A 23,116-nucleotide genomic window follows, 5' to 3' on the forward strand; every position below is an offset into this window, starting at 1 on the left:
TTGGGGAAAGGCACTAGATGCTATATTGAAAAATTGGTGCCTCTACCCCAAAAAACAGCCCCCCCCCAGAGCCCCAGATACCCGCAGATCAATTCTCTATGATTTTCTATGGGAATAAATCTCCATAGGGAATAACAGAGTTCCCAGCAGACATTTCCCTCCCCTCCCCACCCCCCCCTGCTTTCTGACGACCCTGAAGCAGGGGGAGGGCCTCTAAACCAGGGGATCCCCTGCCCCCACCTGGGGATTGGCAACCCTAACTACAAGGTAAATCCAGGTGCACTGAGGAAAATAAACAAAATGAAAAGCACTAACTAGGTACTAACAATCCATGGAATATCTGGCCCTTGCTCCTTGTGTGCTCCAGGCGCACATGCAAATATCTTTAGCATCATACCCCTCTGTCATCTTTCAGGGCCAATGCACAAAAGTGAGTCAGCCGAGTCCACCCTCTTCTCTGATTTTACCGGAGGGGACGGGAGGGGAGAGGAGCAGGCCGCTGTGCGCTGCTGCCTCTTTAGCAACCCCAAGTCCGAGTCCTGGCCTGCCTCCACCCTCTTCTCTGCTTTTACCCGAGGGGACGGGAGGGGAGAGGAGCAGGCCGCTGGTACAGTTTTATAAAACTGGTACTATAAGCCTGTAGATACACATTCAGAGGCTCATTTCTCATTTAAGGGCTCCATGCAAGGCTTGTAGATTTGTGTTCATAATATACTGGCACTTCCCAGGGTGATATAGAAAAAATAATTAATATCAACTACCATTTTAAAGAAAATATAACAAGCTAAAAAAAAAAAACCAAAAGGAACCTTCTGAAGGGAAAGTCCTCCAAGCTGCGGCAGCTGAGCGAAGCCTCGGTCTCCCTGCATGCGTGGCCCACAAATCTTGAGCGCTGGAAATCAGCTGCCGAGGAGGGGTCCTGAGGACGGCGAAGGCGATGCACGCAGCTCGCCGCTCTTAACACAGAGCGGAGGCTTCTGAAGGCACACAGAAGCCCCGCCCCCTGCAAACGTGCCAAAAGCGCGCTAGATTGGCCGCTCTCTCCTCGGAGGGGGGAAAATCTCCCCGGCAGCCACGCTGCAATGCGGCGGGCTGCTGGAGGCTCCTTCGTGGATAAAAATTAAAAGCAGGCGCCCGGCCAACAACCGGTTCTACCGAACCGATAGCACATTAGGTATTGGTTCTGCAGAACCGGTGCGAACCGGCTGAATCCCACCACTGACTGCGGGGTGACATGATAGAGGTTTACAAGTAGGGTTGCCAAGTCCAATTTAAAAAATATCTGGAGACTTTGGGGGTGGAGCCAGGAGACATTAGGGGTGGAGCCAAGATCAAGGCTGTGACAAGCATAACTGAACTCCCAAGGGAGTCTGGCCATCACATTTAAAGGGACAGCAAACCTTTTCAATGCCTTCCTTCCATAGGAAATAATGAAGGATAGGGGCGCCTTCTTTTGGGGCTTATAGAATTGGACCCCCTGGTCCAATCTTTTTGAAACTTGTGGGGTATTTTGGGGAGAGGCACTAGATGCTATACTGAAAATTTGGTGCCTCTACCTCAAAAAACAGCCTCCCCAGAGCCCCAGATACCCGTGGATCAATTCTCCATTATTTTCTATGGGAATAAATCTCCCTAGGGAATAATAGAGTTCCCAGCAGACATTTCCCTCCCCTCCCCCCGCTTTCTGATGACCCTGAAACGGGGGGAGGGCCTCCAAATTGGGGGATCCCCTGCCCCCACTTGGAGATTGGCAACCCTAAGCTGACACCATGGCCAGTCCGCCACTGCTGTCACCAGAACCCGGCCATGCATGCCTGTTTGCGCATAGGCCGGTCTATCTGACAGCCACCGGGCTCCCTCTAAAGAAACAAGCCCTGAAGGCGAGCAGGTTGTCGTCATTGCCGCCACACAAAGTAACCTTCCTCCTCACCCCCCACACACAAAGGCTTCTCTCCGTCAGCATCCCTCCCACCCGTACAAAGCTCCCTCTCCACAAACAGAACCGGCCCGTCAGTGAGCAGCCATTTACCTCAGAGAAAGGGTCCATGTCTGCAACAGGCACCGCTATGGCGCTCGCTCTCCCTTCGCTGCGTCCCTCTGAGGCAAGAGTGGCTATCAACCGCCCTTCAGATTTGAATTTCAGCGCCTGCTGCTGCCCAGCCCTGCAACTCGCCTGCGCACCGCCCAGCCCGATCATGTGGGGGGGGGGAAACGAGCGCAACCGAAAGAGAGTCTGGCCTGCCTGGTTCGCCGCGAATGCATGCGCAGTCTTTCCTACAATGTAGGAGCGATCCAAGGCCAGAGGAACAAAGTAGGATTCAGACCAACAGGGCTGCCCACTTGGATTTATTTAGAGGCTGCTCCTCCGAGATGGGCTCAGAAGGACCCGGACTCATGGCTCGCCACGTTCCTTGGCGCCGTTTCCCCCCCCTCTCCCCACTTCCAGATTTTTGGAGAGCGGGGGAAGAGGCTGCAAATCCAGGGGTCCCCCGCCAGGGCAGGAGGGTTGGGAAGCCTTTTTACAAGATTATGCATGGGATGGAGAAGGTAGAGAAAGAAGTACTCTTCTCCCTTTCTCACAATACAAGAACTCGTGGGCATTCGATGAGATTGCTGAGCAGTCGGGTTAAAAATGGATAAAAGGAAGTACTTCTTCATCCAAAGGGTGATTAACATGTGGAATTCACTGCCACAGGAGGTGGTGGCGGCTACAAGCATAGCCAGCTTCAAGAGGGGGTTAGATAAAAATATGGAGCAGAGGTCCATCAGAGGCTATTAGCCACAGTGTGTATGTATGTATATATGTGTATATATATATATATATATATATATATAATTTTTTGGCCACTGTGTGACACAGAGCATTGGACTGGATGGGCCACGGCTTCTCTTATGCCCTTATTTATTTATTTATATTTATTTGGTCAATTTATATTTCGCCCTTTTCCATGCGGGCTCAGGGTGAATCACAGTCATGGTAAAACAGTTAAAATACAACAATAACTTAATAATATACGACTAAAATATAACTCAAAAAATATACACAGGTGGGCAGGCACATATTTCAGGTGAAAACATAGTTTTTCGGCTCATTGTAGTTTTTTAGCCCATTCTGGGAGAGGGCAATAGATGGTATAGACAGTAGAATGAGAGGACGTCTGCTTACCTCAACCGAAGGCCAGGTAAAACAGCTCCATCTTGCAGGCCCTATGAAATGAAACAAATCCGATAGAGCCCGGATCTCCACAGGGAGCTGATTCCACCAGGCCGGGGCCTGGGCTGAAAAAGCCCTGGCCGTGGTCGAGGCAAGCCAGACGTCCCTTGGGCCAAGGATGGCAAGAAGGTGTTTATTGGCCGATCGCAGCAGTCTTTGGGGCTTGTATGGGGAGAGGCGGTCCCACAGGTATATTGATCTCAAGTTGCGTAAGAGCTCTCTCAGCTCCACTGACCTCACAGGGTGTCTGTTGTGGGGAGAGGAAGGGAAAGGAGATTGATGTGACCTTAGGGTTGCCAATCCCCAGGTGGGGGCAGGGGATCCCCCAGTTTGGAGGCCCTCTCCCCGCTTCAAGGTTGTCAGAAAGCGGGGGGAGGGGAGGGAAATGTCTGCTGGGAACTCTGTTATTCCCTATGGAGATTTATTCCCATAGAAAATCATGGAGAATTGATCTGCGGGTATCTGGGGCTCTGGGGGGGGCTGTTCTTTGGGGTAGAGGCACCACATTTTCCGTATAGCATCTAGTGCCTCTCCCCAAAGTACCTCCCAAGTTTCAAAAAGATTGGACCAGGGGATTAAATTCTATGAGCCCCAAAAGAAGGTGCCCCTATTCTTCATTATTTCCTATGAAAGGAAGGAATTGAAAAGGTGTGCCGTCGCTTTAAATGTGACGGCCAGAACTCCCTTTGGAGTTCAATTATGCTTGTCACAGCCTTGATCTTGGCTCCACCCCTAATGTCTCCTGGCTCCATCCCCAAAATCTCCTGGCTCCACCCCCAAAGTCCCCAGATATTTCTTGAATTGGACTTGGCAACCCTATGTGACCTTGAGTCAGTCATAAATTGTCTCAGAGCTGCTCCTCTCAAGAGCACTTTCTGTTAGAGTTCTCTCAGCTCCACTGACCTCACAGGGTGTCTGTTGTGGGTAGAGGAAGGGAAAGGAGACTATAAGCCACGCTGAGTAATCAGCCGGGGATAAATCCAAAGTGCTTATTATTAAATGATTACTTGAGTGTTAGATTTTGGACTGACATGGGAGTACTCTCAGGGGCAAGAGATTGCTGGATGTGTCATAAGAGTAACTGTAGGTGACAGTTTAGATGTGATTATAGGTGGCAGGCCATAACAATAATTATTATTATTATTATTATTATTATTATTATTATTATTATTATTATTATTGTGGTGGTGGTGGTTTTGTTATTTATGTGATGCTAGACATTGTAGAGACTAAGAAAAAAATATAACAGTTTCTTCCTTCAGGCTTTTTTGTCCACATTCTAGTTTGTCATATATTTCATCTTTCAAATTATAACCCAAATACTACCAATAGTAAATTAGAGGTTAATGAGATCTTTGCTGTTCACTCAGGGACCGTTTTCGCACACAGTTTACCATGCAGTCACAATCCTGTTCCCTCCGCAGCATCTGGTCGGATTTCCCACCATCTGCGCCGGAGTTACAGGAAGTGCCGCGGCTTTTGCGTAGCAAACGTAAACTGGGTTTTAGCGGTTTACATTTGCTATGCAAAAGCCACGGCACTTCCTGTAACTTCAGCGCAGATGATGGGAAATCCAACCAGATGCTGCGGAGGGAACAGGATTGTGACTGCGTGGTAAGCTGTGTGCGAAAACGGTCAGGGTCTTTCAATGTGGAACTAACTCCTTCTGAACCTCCATCCTCTCTCTTGATCTTTAAGAAGCACAAGACAATTTTTCATGTGTCTTTGCGGTTGGTGTCCCCTAATATATTTCTCCTTTCCTTTCCAGTTTTATGTTTTGATTTGTCCCTTGTTGCTGCTCAACTTGCTGTGCTATGGGCCATTTTGTTTCTTCTATTAGAGTGAAGCCCAAACACCATCTTGTCTTTCATATGTTAAATCACAAAGTTTGTGAGTCATAATAAGCAGAGTGCCTCAACTTGGGCATTTCTGTTTTTAAAATGCACTATTCTTCTCTCTTTTCTTGATGTAGTCAGTCAACTGCAAACTTGCTGCGTCAACTGATTAATGATTCCCAGTCTTCTGCCCCTGATCATCATGTTCCACATTTCTCTGTAGAAAGTGGTCCCTCTGCTAGCCAGGTCCTTGTAATGGGACCTGATGACTACATTGTGGCCATTGTAAGGTAAGGATCTCTCTCTCTCTCTGCAAATTTAGATGTGGATTTCCATATTTAAGTGCAGTTTATCATAGGGATGACAGATTGACCCCACAAATGGGAAATAATATGATAATGACATCTTGTAGACTACATGTTGAGATCTAATTGGCAGATTGCTATGCCACAGCCATCAGTAGCCATTATGGATCAATGCCTTATGTGGAACAGTATCTTAGATCTTCATTAGGCAGTTGGGTTAGACCTCAGTGGCTCCTGGCAAGGCCAAAATCAAGAGTGTATGTATAGATTTTAGGGTTGCTAACTCTGGGTTGGGAAATTCCTGAGACTGGGGATGGAGCTTGGAGAGGGCAGGGTTTGGGGAGAGGAGGTGTAATGTACTGAGTTGCGAGACGGGTTGAAGGCAACATGCTTTATTCGGTGGTACATTACAAGAAGAGGGAACACACGGGCCGGGTCCCGCTTATATACATTTCCCGGAACTGCCCCCCAGACTGACCAGTCCAATCCCGACCAGTCAAACTTCCCGCCACAGATCTTGACGGGCGAGCTACATCCGGGGACCCGTGGGGTCACCTCTGTAGCAATCGCCATGCGGTACATCAGCTTATGTTTCAAGACATAACTGGAGGGTTATCAGCCAGATAGAATACTATAGAGCCCACCCTCTGAAGTTGCCATTTTCTCCAGGGGAACAAATTTCTGTAGTCTGGATATCAGTTGTAATTCCAGGGAAGCTCTATGGCCCACCTGGAGAATAGCAGCCCTAATGGGTTTTACTGAAGGTCAAAGAAAATGTGAAGGTGGCATCATATTTATTTTGTTATGAGTAATTCTATACATTTATACTCCAATGAAAAAAGTTTTCAAGGTCTCAAACAATGGTATAAAAATTCAATTAACAATGCAGTTAAGGACAATTAAAATAATCTAAAAATAAATAGCAGTAAATAGTGGGTTGAATCCACAACACAAGGATTGCAAGTTATTTCTACATCCCCCCCACCTCCAGCAACTCTTTATCCATGAGAAAGTTTATTCCTAGGGTTGTTCAACTCATGTGAACTATTAGCTGCAGAGGTTGGGAGACAGCAGTCAGGACAGAAGCTGTGTTGCTGGAAGGAGACAAAAAGGCCAATTTTGGCCCTCCCACTAGGGTTGCCAAGTCCCATTCAAGAAATATCTGGGGACTTTGGGGGTGGAGCCAGGAGACTTTGGGGGTAGGGCCAGGATACCCTGGGGGTGGAGTCATGAGCAAGGTTGGAACAAGTACAATTGAACTCCAAAGGGAGTTCTGGCCATCACATTGAAAGGGACTGCACATCTTTTCAATGCCTTCCCTCCATTAGAAATAATGAAGGATAGGGGCACCTTCTTTGGGGGCTCATAGAATTGGCCCCTCTGATCCACTCCTTTTGAAACTTGGAGGGTGTTTTGAGGAAAGGCATCAGATGCTTTGCTGCAAATTTGGTGCCTCTACCTCAAAGAACATCCCCCCCCACAGAGCCCCAGATACCCATGGATCAATTCCCCATTATTCCCTATGGGAATCATTCTCCATAGGGAATAATAGAGTGCCCAGTAGACATTTCCCTGCCCCCCCCCACTTTCTAAAGCGGGGAAAGAGCCTCCAAACCAGGGGATCCCCTGCCCCCTCCCTCCCTCTCTCTCTCTCACACACACACTTACTGGGTCTGGTTCCACCACAACTTTGCTCTGAAAATGAAAGCAAAACAAATGGAGGATCTGTGCTCTGAGGAAACTGCTGCTGACCCTTCCCCATGAAGCGCTTCCTGTTTCCTGCTCAACTTTATTTTTTTTTCCGTTTATAAACTGGTTTTATTTACAAAAAGAAGAAGAAAAGCAACAAGAACATAACATAACAAAATAGCAACATAACAGTCAACAGAATAACATAAACAAATCACACTCCAAACTCCCCAATCATAGGGTCCACCAATTAACAATCTCTATTACTCCAAATTTGCACCTTTATCTTTCACCCAAAGATAAACTGGATTCCATGTCTCGTTACATTTTTGCATATTACCCTCTTGTAATCTTGTGGTCAACGTATCCATCTCTGCGGCTTCTAATAATTTTGCAATAAATTCTTCCCTGTTTGGTATTATAGATGTCTTCCAATATTTAGCATAAAGAATTCTTGCTATGGTGACTATATGTAATAATGGTTTACTGGTGGTCTTAGGAAGATTGTTTCTACAAATACCTAAAAGGTACAATTCTGGTGTATGAGGTAAATTAATTTTGAGGATTTTTTTGATCCATGTGCTAATCAAAGCCCAATATTTTTTAGCATGGTCACATTGCCACCATATGTGATACATGGATCCTTTAATTTTTTTACACTTCCAACATTTGTTGGTATAATCGGGGTATATCTTTGCTAATCGTACCGGGGTAAGGTACCAGCGATATACCATTTTATACAAATTCTCTTTGTAGACCGCAGATCTTGTCAATTTAAGGTTTTGTTTCCATATTTTATCCCACTCTTCTAATTCTATGTTGTAGCCAAAGTCTTTTAACCAAGTTATCCAAGCCTCTTTCACTACTTCATCCTGCATTTTATCTTGAAGCAGCCACTTATACACGTTAGAGATAAGTTTTTGGTTCATTTGCAGTAATCGGTCCAACTCATTTAATTTTGATTTTTTTTTCGGAAAACCTTTCTCTTTGTCCATTTGGTATTTCGACTTTACTTGGCATTGCAACCACCAATCTAATTTACCAATTTCCTCCAATTTCAAGTTATTTTGGTTATCTAATAAGTTTCCATATGCATTAGGGCTTTCCCACCTAAACAGATTCGGGTGTGTGGAGGCCTCTATAGGCGATAACCATAAGGGAGTATATACATACTTACTCCTGATCTCAAGCCACACTCTAAATAAGGATTTTCTTATTTCATGCCTTAGAAAGAGACTGCCTTTACGTGGATTTTGGTACCAAACATAGTTATGCCAGCCTCTCTCTAGTCCTGCTCCTTCGATGGCCAGCAACCTTTTGTTCTCTAAAGTAAGCCAATCTTTAAGCCATACAATACAGCATGCTTTGTGATATAAGTTCCAGTCTGGAAGTGAGAAACCTCCTCTAGATTTGCAATCTTGTAGCACTTTGAGCTTAATTCTGGGCTTCTTGCCCTGCCATATAAATTCCGAGATCATTTTATTAAGCTGATGGAAGAATGTTTTGGGCAAGATAATTGGGGCCATCTGAAAAAGAAACAAAATTCAGGGCAACACATTCATTTTAATCGTTGCAACTCTGCCCAAGAGCGAAATTTGTAAACCTGCCCATCTGCCTAGATCGGATCGGATTTCTTTTAATGTTTTGTCATAATTGTCACGATAAAGGTCTTTTAAGTCATTTGTGAATTGGATTCCTAAATATCTTATTTTCTTTTCGCATTTAAAGTCAGATTTTTTTTCTAGTTGTATAATTTGTTCTTTATTCAATTTTTTTGTCAGGAATTTCATTTTTTGCATATTAACTTTAAAGCCAGATACTTCACTGTATTGTTGTAATCTTTCCTTTGGCAAGATAATTGGGGCCATCTGAAAAAGAAACAAAATTCAGGGCAACACATTCATTTTAATCGTTGCAACTCTGCCCAAGAGCGAAATTTGTAAACCTGCCCATCTGCCTAGATCGGATCGGATTTCTTTTAATGTTTTGTCATAATTGTCACGATAAAGGTCTTTTAAGTCATTTGTGAATTGGATTCCTAAATATCTTATTTTCTTTTCGCATTTAAAGTCAGATTTTTTTTCTAGTTGTATAATTTGTTCTTTATTCAAATTTTTTGTCAGGAATTTCGTTTTTTGCATATTAACTTTAAAGCCAGATACTTCACTGTATTGTTGTAATCTTTCTTTCAGTTGATCTATCGATGACATTGGTTCTTCCAGGATACATAGTAGGTCATCCGCAAAAGCTTGTATCTTAAATTCTTCATTCTTGATTTTAGTACCTTTAATCCTGTTGTCTTCTCTTATTTTTTTGTTAGAAATTCTAGAGTTGCGATAAAGAGTAGTGGAGATAAGGGGCATCCTTGCCTAGTACCTTGTTCTATTTCAATTAGTTCCGTTCTGGTTCCGTTAAAATTTACTCTTGCATTCTGTTTTGTATAGATAGCTCTTACTAGTTGGATAAATTTGTCCCCACATCCCATCGCTACTAACAATTTTAAGATGAAATTCCAATTAACTCTGTCAAATGCTTTTTCAGCATCAATCATTATCCCAGCAAACTGTTTCTCTGGGTGGTCTTTGTAATACTCCATCAAATTTGATAACAATCTCACATTTTGTCTCATTAACCTCCTTGGTACAAACCCAGTTTGATCTTCATGTACCACTGATGTAATTACCTTCTTGAGTCTGTTTGCCAGGATTGTCGCGAAAATTTTGTAATCACTATTTAATAGTGAGATAGGTCTATAACTTTTTATGTTAACAGGGTCGGTTCCTTCTTTATGAATTAGAGAAATAAGCGCTTCTTGCCAAGAGGCCGGGATCTCACTAGTTTCTTGGATTGCCTCTATTACATTCTTGTATGGAATTAACAAAATTTCTTCAAAAGTTTTTAAAAATTCAATAGGAAGCCCATCTGGGCCCGGAGCTTTATTCTGTTTTTGATATTTTATTGCTTCAGCAATTTTGTGAAACGTAATCGGCTTTCCCAGGCTCTCTCGTTGTTCTTTAGATATCCGATTAATTTTAACACTTTCAATATAATCTTCTTGCCTTTGATCTGGGATTTCCTGTCTTTTATATAGTCTTTGGTAGAATTCTTGAATAATTATTTTCATCTGGCTATTTTGAGTTACTTCTTCTTTCTTTTCATTTTCCAAGGACCTTATAATCTTTTTTTCTCTCTCTTTCTTCAATTTGTAAGCTAACCATCTGCTAATTTTATTTGCATTTTCAAAGTGGGTTTGTTTTGCCCATTTCAAGTTCTTCTCCACCTCTTCTGTAAATAATATGTTCAGTTGATGTTGAATAGCAAGGATCTTAAGTCTTATCTCTTTCGTATTTTTCTTCTTTTGTTGTTCCTCTTGCTCCTTCAATTTAACTACTAGTTCACTATAAGATTTCATACGCTCTCTCTTCCTCCTGGCCGAGTATTGTATTGCAATTCCCCTAAAGAATGCTTTAAACGCATCCCAGATTAAATGCATCTTAGTACCTTTGTTAAGATTATGATGAAAAAATTCTTTCATTTCTTTCTTTGCTGTTTCTATAAACCTTGATTCTTTCAAAATTTGTAAGTTAAGAGTCCATCGAAGATTTTTCTGTATTTTTAACAAATTTATCTGGATTGGATTATGGTCTGCATAAGTTCTGGGTAGTATATCCGGTTGGTTAAGGGACAAGATCAAGTCTGCCGATAACCAACACATATCAATCCTTGACTAGCATTTATGTGCTGAGGAGTAGTGCGTGTAATCCTTCGTTTGTGGGTTTTTGGTCCTCCATGCATCCACCAAGTTAAGTTCGTCAGCCATTTTCAAAAAGGTTTTAGGAAAAGTGCTACGGAGTTTCCGTCTTCTTTTTTTTTTTCCCCTCAAACTTTTTGTCTTTTTCTAACTCAAATACTGCGTTATAGTCACCTATAATGCAACAATTTTTTGAATTAAATTCCAATAATTTTTCATGTAGTGTCTTATAAAATCTTTCCAAATTCTCATTCAGTGCATAGATGTTCCCCACTATCATTTTGTCGCCATTAAGTTCTAATTGAATGATTATTATTCTTCCTGACTTATCGGTGTATAAACAGTTTGATTTGATGTGTTTTTGCACATAGATAGCGACTCCTTTTTTCTTCTTCTCTGGATCTGATGAGTAATACAATGTACCCAATTTCCCGTTTTGTAAATATTTAACACCATCTTCCTTAATATGGGTTTCCTGCAGACAGATTATTTGAGAATCTATTTTTTTCAATTGCTGAAAAATCCTTTTTCTTTTTCCTGATTCATTTAAACCATTAACATTGATTGAAGTTATTCGTAATCCCGTCCTTGAGTTCATTTTGATGGTTCAATACTATCTAGAGTTTTCCTTAAGACCTTTTTCTATTGTAGTCTTGTTTTAACTCCTCCTGGAATCTTCTGGGAATCTTCTTTATTTGTTACCTTCAATACTTCTCCTTCTTCTGGGTCCTCTCCCGTTTCTGTTTCTGATTCGCCATTACTAGGATCAACAAATTTTTCCCAGAAGTCCTCCAGCTTGTCAATAGAGGTTATATTATACCTTCTAGTCTGGTATAAGAAGAATATCCCTTCCGGGATAAGCCATTTGAATTGTATAGAGTGTTTCAATAGCCAAGATGTCAGTTTGCGATATTTGAATCTCCGTTGTCTTACTCCCCAAGGTATTTCTCTGAGCACCTTGATGGTTGCATCCTTCCATTTTAATTCGCATTCTCTTGCTTTCTTCAAAATTTTTTCACATGTTGTTATATGGGTAAATTTAACTTGCACTTCCCTTGGTAAGTTAAATTTTCTCGTGTAGTTGGAAGAGACTCTTTTAGCCCAGTCAATGTCTCTCTTTCCCTCTTCTAGTAGATCTTCCTCATCTATAATTAATATGTCTAGGATTTTGTTCATTATGTCCTCCTCTTTTTCTTCCGGAATATTTTGGAAGCGCAGTATGTATGCAGCCTTCTCCATTTCCAGTTTTATTATTCTTTCTTCTAAGTCTGTCATACACGCTTTATTCTCTCGGGCCAAGTTGGTTGTATCCTTCTCCTTTTCTTCTATTTTCTCTACCTTGGCAGATAGGTTATGTAGTTGCTGCGTGTTGACTAACAGTTGTTTTTGAAATTCTTCTACCTGTTTGTTGGTTTTTTCTATTTGTCCCATCAAGTCAACTTTCATAGTCTCCAAAGCTTCCTGATTTTGTTTAAATCCTTCTGTTACAATTTGTTGTAGTTTCTCCAGTGCATCTTGGTTAACAGATACTGAAGTCATTTTCCCCCCACCCCCTGGGGGGGTGCCTTGACCAAACTTCTTCACTTTAGTTTCCATTCCTAACTAGAGTTAACAGTTCCTTTCTCAATTCCCTGTTCCTTATTATATATTGCCCTCTTGTGGCTTCAAATATTCTTTTCTTCAAACTCTCATCAAACTATTAAGTTTTACAATGTCATATATAATATCATATAATGTCAGATAATTTCATAAGCCTATAAATACCAGTGTTATCAAGTTCCAAGTTTTTGTTTCTAATATCTTATTCAATAGTCTAACAATTACTCACCCATTTAATATCTCAACAAACATTTCATTTTAACCATACTAGACACAATTCATCTAATTAATATACCTAAATCAATTCATAACATACCTAAATGAGTTCATTAAATTCATTAAATTATCATTTACTCAACTAACCCAATAATTATTACTATTACAAACAAGAAATTCATTTTAACATCGTTACTCACTTCTACTTATAAATCCACCACTTCACCAATTATTAATATTTTTTCCCTGTTATTGTGTCAATCCTCAGCTAATCCCTCCTGCCAACAGTGGATACCAATTAATTATTAAACAATATTATTTGCAATTCTTACAATTCTTACAAAATATCTGATATGACAACGTGAGTTGCCAGCTTTCTTAACCCCACACTAAACACAGTCCAACTTTAAATAAACACAGTCCAACTCAGTCCAACCTTCCCTCTTCACCGTCTTCTTCTTTCTCCTTCTGCTGCTTTCTTTCTTCTTCCTTCCAACTGCCTCCTTCTTCTGCTTTCACTATGTCTGTTGTCTCTCTCAGGCCGTTGTTATACTGTCTATAAGCCCATCTTCGGCGGGGAAACAGCCGCAGTGCAATCACTGCTAAAAACTGTTTCCTCACCCTTATAAAAATTTATATCCACAACTCTCCATCCTTCTATCTTCTAGCTTCTTTCCCTTAACAACTCAGTCCTCTATTTTCTCTATTTCTCCACGTTTTGGTAAGTTCGTGCAGTCTTTGCTCTATTCTATCTTCTTATTGCCCGAAGACGCCATTCCCCCTTCTTCTACTTCCCTAGTCGCTTGAGCCGCCATTAGACCTCGTCGTCTTCCAGCCTCCACGCCATCCGCTTCATCCCCCATCTCTTTCACTTTCAGTTCTCTCTTTTCCCTTCCTTCCAGATCTTAATTCCTCTTTCTTTCACCAATTCCGCCTTTTCAAACTATTTTCCTCTCTTAGTCTCTCTGCTTTCCCTCTTTTTCTCTTGCTCTCGCTCGCCCCAAACACTCACCGGCTCTTCATATGGTCGCCACCCGTATCCGTCGGCTGCTGTCCACTTCTCTCTCAGACTTTCCAGGCTTCACGGGCTTCAGCTTCCAGCTTAATTTTGGTAGGTTAGTCTTTAAACTTCCTCTTGTACGCATCCTCTCCTCCTCTGCAGCCTCTCCTCCTCTTGTTCTCTGTCAAATGCCACCCTCCCAAGCGTTTGCTTGCTGGCGCCATGCCGGAGCTCTATGCCACCCCCGGTTCTTTTCTCGAGCCTCCCTTCGGCTCCGCGTCCGTGCCTCTGTCTCTGCCCGCGTCTCTGTTTCCTCGTTCTATAGAGACATACCTTTTTGTATTTGAGTCCAGGTATGTTTCCCATTGGAATCAATTTTCTGCTTTCTGTTTCTTTTTATTGGGAGTCTCTTACGGAGATTTTCGCTCACCCCGTCTGCTCCTTACCCGGTGGCCCGGTTAGACACCGAAGTGTTGGAGGGCATCGGCCAAAGGGACAGAATGGGGCTGAAAGAAGAGCCTCCGCTTCTCTTCCAGTCCCCAAAAAGCTCCCCGGACTATGAGGTATCCCCTGATACCTCTTAGGAGACACTTCCCATAGGAAAGCTCTCTCAATTGCCCACCAAAACAGAACTTTTCCCCAGAGCTCGGGAGATTCGTTCTGCTTCACCACGCCATTACACCGGAAGTCCTTCCTGCTCAACTTTAAAGGCACACATTTTTAAAATGGACCTGTTTGCAGGTTTCTAAACCTGCCGGAGGTATATAGTGGTATAAACCTAGAGGTATATGGTGACTGTGGGGGTCTTCCCCCTACCAGCCAGCTGGCTGGAGGTGGGGGGAAGCTTGTAAAACCGGGGGATCCCCCGCTGGGACCTGGGGATTGGGAAGCCTGCCTTCCACTGACAGACTACTGAATCCAGAAAGGAGTCTTGCTGCCACTTTTTGTGCCAATTGAAGCTTCTGAGACTTCTGAGAGCTTATTACAACAATCTAGACTGGAGGATAAACATATGGAGCAGAGGTCCATCCGTGGCTATTAGCCACAGTGTATTGTTGGAACTCCCTATATGGGGCAGTGATGTTCTGTATTCTTGGTGCTTGGGGGGGGGGGGACAGTGGGAGAGCTTCTAGTGTCCTGACCCCACTGATAGACCTCCTGATGGCGCCTAGTTTTTTGACCACTGTGTGTGACACAGAGTGTTGGACTGGATGGGCCATTGGCCTGATCCAACATGGCTTCGCTTATGTTCTTATACTGTAATCAGTTCAGCAAAGTCTAGATAAGATACCAGTTTATGAACTTAATGCAGCTGAAAGCAGGCACTCCTAGCAACAACAACAGCCTGTGTATCCATTAACAAGGCTGGATCCAGGGGATCCAGGGGCATTCCTGCTCTTTACTTGATCCACTATGAAAAGCTTGATCTCATCTAAGTTTGGTAAATCAGCACCAATCAAACATTCTGACTTCCAAACCAGCATCACCTCCATCTTGTGTTGCTAAGCTGCTATTTGCTTACCCTTAGTCAGCTGACACCAGACTCAGTTCATTGACTCAGAATGTACACAGCTGTCTTTAGGGATTGGGAGAATGAGCTATACAGCTGGGTGCCATCAGCATATTGGTGACAACCCACTCTAAATCTCCTGATTATTTTGGCCAAAAGTCTTACAAGTCAATGTGGTACCCCACATTATCAGGTCCTAACTGGTGGATTCTGCCTCCCGTATGCTAACTCATTGTTTCCTGTCAGCAAGAACCAAGTAAAACTAGCAGAGAGCAGTCCCTTTTATCCCAAACATTGGCCCATTATGTGCAAACGTCTTACTTAAGATTTTCAGAGCAGTAAGCCTTTAATCTTTTTTTAAAAAAAATTGTGCCTTTCTTAAGCACCATTCTTTTTCCTCCGATGTATTCATTTTGCTGCTACAATTGGTAAAATGCACTTTCCTAAATCAAGATGGAATGTAATTTGTGACATGGGGAGGTGGGGTGGGCATCCAAAGTTGTGTTTTTTTTAAATCACACAATTGCCCTATTGCAGCTGCGCAGTAGCAATCAGTAAGCACCTTCCATTTAAATCTTCATGGTTCAGGTATTGCACATGGATTTTAGAGTTAATTTGCTGAATGAAAAGGAACAGAAAGGTAGGCAGGCAAAGGGCAGGGGGAAATCCACTACTTAAAATGATCAGGCTTTTTCTGAAAATGACAAGCAGCTGCAAAGCACTGTTTTCCATATTGCTGGGCACCAGGGGATTCTCTGCTGTGTTATTGGTCACCATGAAAAATGGGAAAGAGTCACACAATGTCATAATATGGGGAAACATGTTAAGTGTAGAGAATGCATGGTAGAACCCACTAGCTCTGGGATAGCAAGCTGTGATCATTGGCAATGTGCATGAGTGGGCATGCATGCGTACCTGTGCAGTCAGCTGCAACTCCACCACACTTTGCCCAGGGCTGCGATTTGTATGGGGATGAGTCCTCTGGCAGATGCTCTGGAGAGTTTTTTAGTCTTGTGCCACTAAATTGAAAAAAGGGCAGGTGTTTTTGCCTTAGTGCACCTTCATAGTAATGATAATTTCCTGACTTCCCTTGCAAATGTGTATCATTTTCTCTTTGTGATTCTCTAATTTGATTCTGCACACTGGTTGTGACCCTAGCAGTTTTTAAAAGCCTGTCCTATGTTGCTCCAAATGGATCGATCCCAAGTGATTCTTAAATTTGGGGGTTTGCAGAAGGTCCATGTGGCTCAGCTGCCATTTTGTTAGGCTTCCAGAGGCTGTCAAAATGGTTCCCTCCAAAAAACTTTGGCGGTATGAAAGGTAAAATTGTTTTCAAAGCTTTATACTTCCCATTCCAGTCTCTCTCTCTTTACATCTCATGTCAATTTCATTCTGTACTGACAATCCTCCCCCTTTATTTTGTTTGCACTCAGCACTGATTTTTTTTTTTTTTTTGCACTGTGGATGTTGCCATTCACCTCCTCTCTGATTCCGCTTTCAAATCAATACCAGCAGGGAACTAAATCTCATTCAGCTCTTTTTAACTTTTCACCCTTCAGTGATGAGACTAGCAGTAGTCTCATATCACTAGACTCACACCGCTTGTAAAAAAATAAAAAAAATTAAACAAGGGGGGAATGGATCTTGTGTACCAATGAAGGGGAGAGGATGGTGGAAGGTGCAGAGTCGGCAGAACAACTTCAATGTGGGTGCATAGTGACCTTTGAGGGATGGCATAAGGGTGGCAGGAAATCTGAGGGAATCTGTTCACTTTTGAATTACCTTCAGCTTGGAAGCAAAACAAGGGGAAAATTGGCACAAAAGTACTCTCAGAAAACCCAGAAAAATAGCTACCAGAAAGCGAACTGAGCACTGAAGGGAAGAAAATCAATGGAGAATGACAAAGAAAACCTGATGGACATGCACAGTGAAAGTGAGTGAAGATATCCATGCATAATAGGCAATTGATTGCAGTCAAGCCACAAAATGTCTTGGTATCAGATGCTGATGATAGGTCTAACTGTATCAGCAGTGATGGGTTGCCCTTATTCTAGAAATGCTGAGCAGAAGAAAAGTGTATTAGAGAATTTATTGGGCAGATCAAGAAGTTTGAAGTGACAGATGAATATATGAATCATTTGGTGGTTTTCATTTCTCATTATTTTTCTTTGTTTTTCTCTACAGTTCCTTGAACCGGCCTTTTGGAAGTGGGATTATGACACCTTCAGGAATCCTTTTAAATAGTCAGATGTTGGATTTTTCTTGGGTGAATAACACAGGGAACCATTCCATGGTAATACATTATTAATCTGGTTCATATAATAGAAATAGAAATAACTATATAAGGGTTTAATCCATGATTAGTTTTCTTTAGTGTGACCTATCCAATTTTCTCAAAAAGCAGTTGCAAGGACAGTTTTTAGATTAGAGTCATTATGTTGAGACAGGGGTCTGTGGGTGTTTAACCCTCTCCATTACACAATTCCCCTCAGATAAAATGATTTCCCCATGATGCTTTAAGCTCCAGAATGGAGGAAAAACAAACAGCCTGTCTCTTTCTCTGCCAGGGCTTAAATCAGCTTGGTAGTGTGAGGCTTTCCTGGAGAAGTAGCATGAAGAATGGTTAAGCATACTAGTGCCACATCCCTGATCTAAACTGGGCACCAAGTGGCTGCTTTCTGAGAGCACTGAAGATGCCAGAAGACTCCATCATGGATCTACCATAGCTCATTGAATTAAGCCCTTAACCATGGTACAAAACAATATACGTAGAAAAGAAAGGGTTAGGAGTCTCTGCTATGTGGTTTCAAATTATCTTAATAAGAAAACATTTTTGCCATAGGCTGCATAATATTTGGCTGAGAATTAACTGACATTGAACTTTTGAGCAATTTCACTTTGTGCGGATGTAGCTGTTCCCTCCTTTGTACAGAATAGGAATGTTTTCACATTATATGAAAGTTCTGTTTGTACCAATTCCCTTTCACTTGCCTAGAAGACGTGGCTATGAATGTATGAAAATCTGAAAGACCATAACTATAAGCTCTTTCAGATGACTGTACCACTCAAAACACATGTGTAGGGGTGGTGTTGCTTGCTGTAGTTTTTGACATGCAGTTGTTTTGAAAAAACATGTGGGTTTTGACATGCAGTTGTTCCATAACAGATAATGTTCCAAGTGCATTTGAGATAGAAAATAATACCTTGAACATTTAAATGGCTCCAAACTATTTATTCTAAATAAATGATACTATTCTCTGCGCATAAAATTGTTTTGCACAGGCTACAGGAATTCTAAGGACCAAGAAACATGCAATGTGTGAGATTTGTAATTTGATCTCCCAATTCATTTTTGTAGCTTGTAGGAAGAAGGGGATTTGGATTGAGGCCCCAACAAGTGGATGAAGGTATAATCCTTTCTCCTGTGGCATTCCTGGTAAAAATCCCCCACCAGGCACTGTTAAACCCAGCAGGGAGAAAAAGACTGGTTGAGGATAGGCATATTTATTTTTTCCCCTTTCAGGACTAAGAGCAGGGGTTTTTTTGAACAGGAACGCACAGGATGTAGCTGTTCCCTCCTTCCAGGAATGCACAGTTCCGGCTGGCTTGGTGTCAGGGATGTGGCCTAATATGTAAATGAGTTCCTGTTGGGCTTTTTCTGCAAAAAAAGCCATGTGTGAAACAATGGTGACACCAGGGGGAATGGCCTAATACGCATAAGTTCCTGCTGGGCTTTTTCTACAAAAAAAGCCCTGACTAAGAGCAAGTTGTGGGGAGCCATTTCTTTCAGGAAAACAGTGCATGGGAAAGGCTTAACTCTCCTCCCCCAGCTCCATGTTTTCTAGATAGTTCATCCCCTTCCAAATGTGACTGAAATGCATTGAAAGATTTGATTGTGAATTTCCTGTGAACTTACTAGTTTTGTTTCTGAGCCTTAGCCCTTAGCTTGGAAAGCCCCTTCAGTCAACAGCCATTTTCTCTTGGGCACAGTATATCATTCATCAATGGCCTTGGGTTTCCTGCAGAGAAGATAATTAGATAAAATGTTATATAATAGTGTTTAAGTAGGTGCTTTGAAGTATATCACATTCAATCCAGTTACCTGGAAATCTGGTAAGAATGTTTATTGCCTTGAAAACATGAAGTTAGTGTAAACAGAAGATAGTTCCCTGGAGGGTTAAAAAAATCACAAATCTCTTTAATAACATTTTGGGAATGGGGATTTCTTTTTCCTACAGAGGAATTTTATTCAGCCTGGAAAGAGACCTTTGTCTTTCTTACTACCCACTGTTGTTCGACCATCAGAAGGGATGTGTGGGACTTACCTTTGTCTAGGAGCCAATGGTGGAGATAAAGCACTAAGCAGCATTACACAGGTCAGTTCTGAACACCACAGCATGGCCCCTAAGAAGCAGCACAGAGGGCCCCCCCAACCTTATCAAGCCCATGGACATGGTTGGGATTTTGAGCCACAAATGGCTGCTGTGGGAGATAGGACCAATCTCAAAATGGATGCTATAAGAAGCAGTTACAAAATGTTGGGAAGTTCCAAGTCAAACATCTTCCTGCAAAAGATGCAACTATTTTTGAAAGGGCACTCCCTGTAGAACATAAATGTAAGCCTTCTAAAACATAAAACAAGCCATGCTGGATTAGACCAAAGGCCCATCTAGTCCAACATTCAGTTCAGAGCGGCCAACCAGCTACCTATAGGAAGCCCTCAAACAGGAAGATTGTAATAGCATCATTCTGCTTGTGCTTCTGAAGAACCACCTGTTCTGCTAAGGTGGAGAAAGGCAGTTGTTTAGGGAAAGAAGCAAATGGGTACTAGGAAACACATCAGTGGGCACTAGTGTTGTAATTTCCGTGGTCTGGGCAGGGGAACTCCTGGCATTGACCCTCTGTTCCTTAGTGCCACTCAACAGAGCAATGGGGGGGGGGGAATTTGACATTGTGCCAGGGCTTTTTCCCTGCCAGATCCCACAGGAGCGGAGCTCTGCCTGGGCTGGCCAGGGCTCCAGCTGGCTCAATCTGCAATGCAGCAGATGCTTTCAGGCCTGGCAGTGTGCTCCCAGGTGTTCCCAGGCCTGTGCAGACATATCTTCTCACACAAGGAGGTTGGGTATGCCATGGGAGCATGGCTTTCTGTTATGATCCTCTCCCCATCTGCACAAAACTTTGTTGCTAAGGGTTTCTCAGAACTGTTACTATCTGTGTTTATTTTTAAACAGGTTTTAGTCAATGTTTTAACTTATAACAAGAACTTGAGTGAGAGCCTTTCCTTAGGCCGACTTCATCCTCATCTTCAGTCTAATGTCCTGGAGGTTGACAGTAAGTATGAGAAATGTAGAACACAAATCTTGGGTTTCTGTCCCCCTTTTGTTTTGTTTTACCCATAGAGTAGGGAGGCATTTTTGCAGCAGTTCTGAAATTAGTCTGTAATCTTTGTCACCTGCACCACGGGGGTGGCTCCTAACCATGGGCTGGATTCAGCCAGCTTTTTCACTCAAGCTCAACACTTCCACCAATGGAAAAATGAGAGATATTTCTGTTTTCAACCTTGCAATGCAGACCCTGCTTACATCCTCCCTGTTACTGGAGATCTGTCAAGTCCTGGGAGGCATAATTTTGGTGGGGCAAAATGGGAAATTTTGCTTCTTAATCATCTCTGTGATTGGAAAGAGTAGACCTGACAAGGGACTGCCTGTCAAAGGTCTCCCTTTCATTCCATATATCTGCCTGAACTGGAGAAGGTGACTCTTTGTTAGAAGATTGGGGCTCTGATTCAAAATTCCCACCAATGGGGCATGGCTGGTGAACTATTCCACAGGATCAGGCACGGTTTTGCACCTCGTATTTTGGAAGGCTGGGAGCAAAGCTTGCAGACTATGTGTGTAGCAGTGTATGAGAGGTGATGACAGAGGGGAGAAGGATCTCCTTTGATAGGCTCCAGATTGAAATTTACCAGGCCCTTGAAACAGGCTAAGTGACTCTCCTCATCTTGCCAGCCTTACCTTGTGATTTGTCCCTTTCACAAGCAAATAGGGTTTTTTGGGTTAGCTAAGAGCTATACACAAAACTTCAATTACCATAAGATCAGTCTTACGTCCTTTGAAGTTCATTTCTCTTTGCTCTTCTCTTTTCCCTTTTTTGTTGAGAAATAATTGGGAAACCTGCTTTCTTCCACTTTTGAAATATTTGCTTTGCAACTGTGTACTGAATGTTACTTTTCTAAGACACATAATTTGGGGAAATAGGTTGACGTGGGAAGGGAAAGCAGCACAGTATTGCTTGATCTTGTCAGTTCTCAGAAGCTAATCAGGTTCAGTGGATGGAAGACCACCACGGAAGGCTCTGCAGAAGAGGGCAATGGAAAACTACTTCTGCTTCTCACTTGCCTTGGAAGTCCCTTACTGGGGTTGTCATAAGTCAGTTGTGACTTGATGGCTCTTACACATATAGGTTGATAGGGACCACAATGGACCTGTTCTATACCCCCCTCCACTGAGAATGGAATGTCATGAACACCCCACTTTCTCCAGTGGTCACTGCAACTTCCAGTCAAGAGGATATCTGATACCCTTTAATGGGAACTAATATATGAGAAGGAAGGAGACGTAAAGGCTGTTGTATAGAGAATAACCTCATCTACAATTCCCTGTCAGGTGAGTTTCCTGAAGAAGATGTCAAGTTCTTAAGAAGCCAGGGTCAAGATGTGGAAAGAGTTGAGGTGCTTTCCCTAGTTCATGGAGCCAGAAGAACCAACAACTTCATAATTGGTGTGAAGGACCCAAGAAGTATGGACGCAGAAGGAGCCACAATCTTATAGCAACTCCTGGATGGGTTTGTTAATGAAATGAGGTCCCCCCCCCCCAAAAAAAATACAATGTGCATGTTCCTAAACAGTCCTTTTATCATTCCTTCTGGTGTGGAACAAACAGTGTTTGTTGTGGGATTATACATTGCTAAATAGGCCCCGTCTGCATTTCTGTAACTGAAACAAAGCAGCAAAAAAGGCTGATAAAAACCACAATATAGCCCTTAGATTTTTGGTTTTTTGAATGATTTTGAGTTACAAGAATCTCAGGCATTATTATATTAGGAACACAGGGAACAAGTTTAATTTAGACAGCATTTTGTTTAGGACTGATTCCTGCCATTTAACATAGCACAGAAAGAGATTTCTAAATGAGCATTGGGAACACTCAAGAAGAAAGCCACATATGCTATACCATTGGAGTTTCTCTGCTCTGTAAATGTACATATTTTGTCCTGAGGCAAGGTCTTTTAAGAACCAGTTTTACAGATACAAGTTTAAATAGGGAAGATAACATCTGTGAAGGGTGGCTTCACAGTGGCTGGTGTTTGTGATGTTACAAACCTATCTTCCTCCCCTCTAATTTCTGCAGCCATCTTGCAATTTCAGTTAGTGTTTGTGGAGTTTTTTTCCTTTGTAAGGCAAGGATAAGCACACAGATGTAAACACATATGTGCTACTTAAACACACACACACTTGATAACCTTCCTGACTCATGAAGTTAAGTGATAAACTGATGGATGATGCAGGATTTGACCTCCTCCTATGCTTCAACATCAGGATGAGTTGGGTTCTTATTGCAGGGGAAGAAGCTACTTCGAATGCTCTTTAAATAATATCCCTCTGTGTTCACCCATAAAGGTAGCAAATAGTTTGCCAACAACACTTTGCCAACACTTTAACTTCAGGGTGTTCACTTCAAGGATCAGGCAGATGATCTTTCTTTGTCTGGTACATTTATTTCTAATATATTAGTAACCAATTCTCGTCTTTTGGAATGTTTCTTCCTGAGTAGATGTGAATAAGCAGCAAAGGTTAGCCCCTAGGTATTCTCAAATATTTCCAATGAGTTAAGAGATTTGCATCGACATGTTCCAATAATTTCAAATTCTACCAATGTTTGTATTTATATAATCCTTTTGCCTGTCTGAAGTGGAAGTGGTACTTCCCCTTTTGTGGC

At 42.4% G+C, this 23,116-nt stretch overlaps 1 protein-coding gene across 1 annotated transcript in view; it reads left to right on the forward strand.

The window, feature by feature from the left end:
- Positions 1 to 22,804, forward strand: part of GGT7 (gamma-glutamyltransferase 7) — a 63,156-nt gene extending 40,352 nt beyond the window's left edge. The window contains exons 11-15 of the mRNA XM_060230977.1: positions 5,187 to 5,339; positions 17,304 to 17,412; positions 19,358 to 19,495; positions 20,351 to 20,450; positions 21,785 to 22,804. Coding sequence (XP_060086960.1) covers positions 5,187 to 5,339; positions 17,304 to 17,412; positions 19,358 to 19,495; positions 20,351 to 20,450; positions 21,785 to 21,948 — 664 coding nt within the window. The 3' untranslated portion in view covers positions 21,949 to 22,804. The remainder of the gene's footprint in view (positions 1 to 5,186; positions 5,340 to 17,303; positions 17,413 to 19,357; positions 19,496 to 20,350; positions 20,451 to 21,784) is intronic.
- The last annotated feature ends 312 nt before the right edge of the window (positions 22,805 to 23,116 follow it).

This window comes from Heteronotia binoei, chromosome 2, assembly GCF_032191835.1.
Source record: "Heteronotia binoei isolate CCM8104 ecotype False Entrance Well chromosome 2, APGP_CSIRO_Hbin_v1, whole genome shotgun sequence".
In the NCBI taxonomy this organism is placed as follows: domain Eukaryota; kingdom Metazoa; phylum Chordata; class Lepidosauria; order Squamata; family Gekkonidae; genus Heteronotia; species Heteronotia binoei.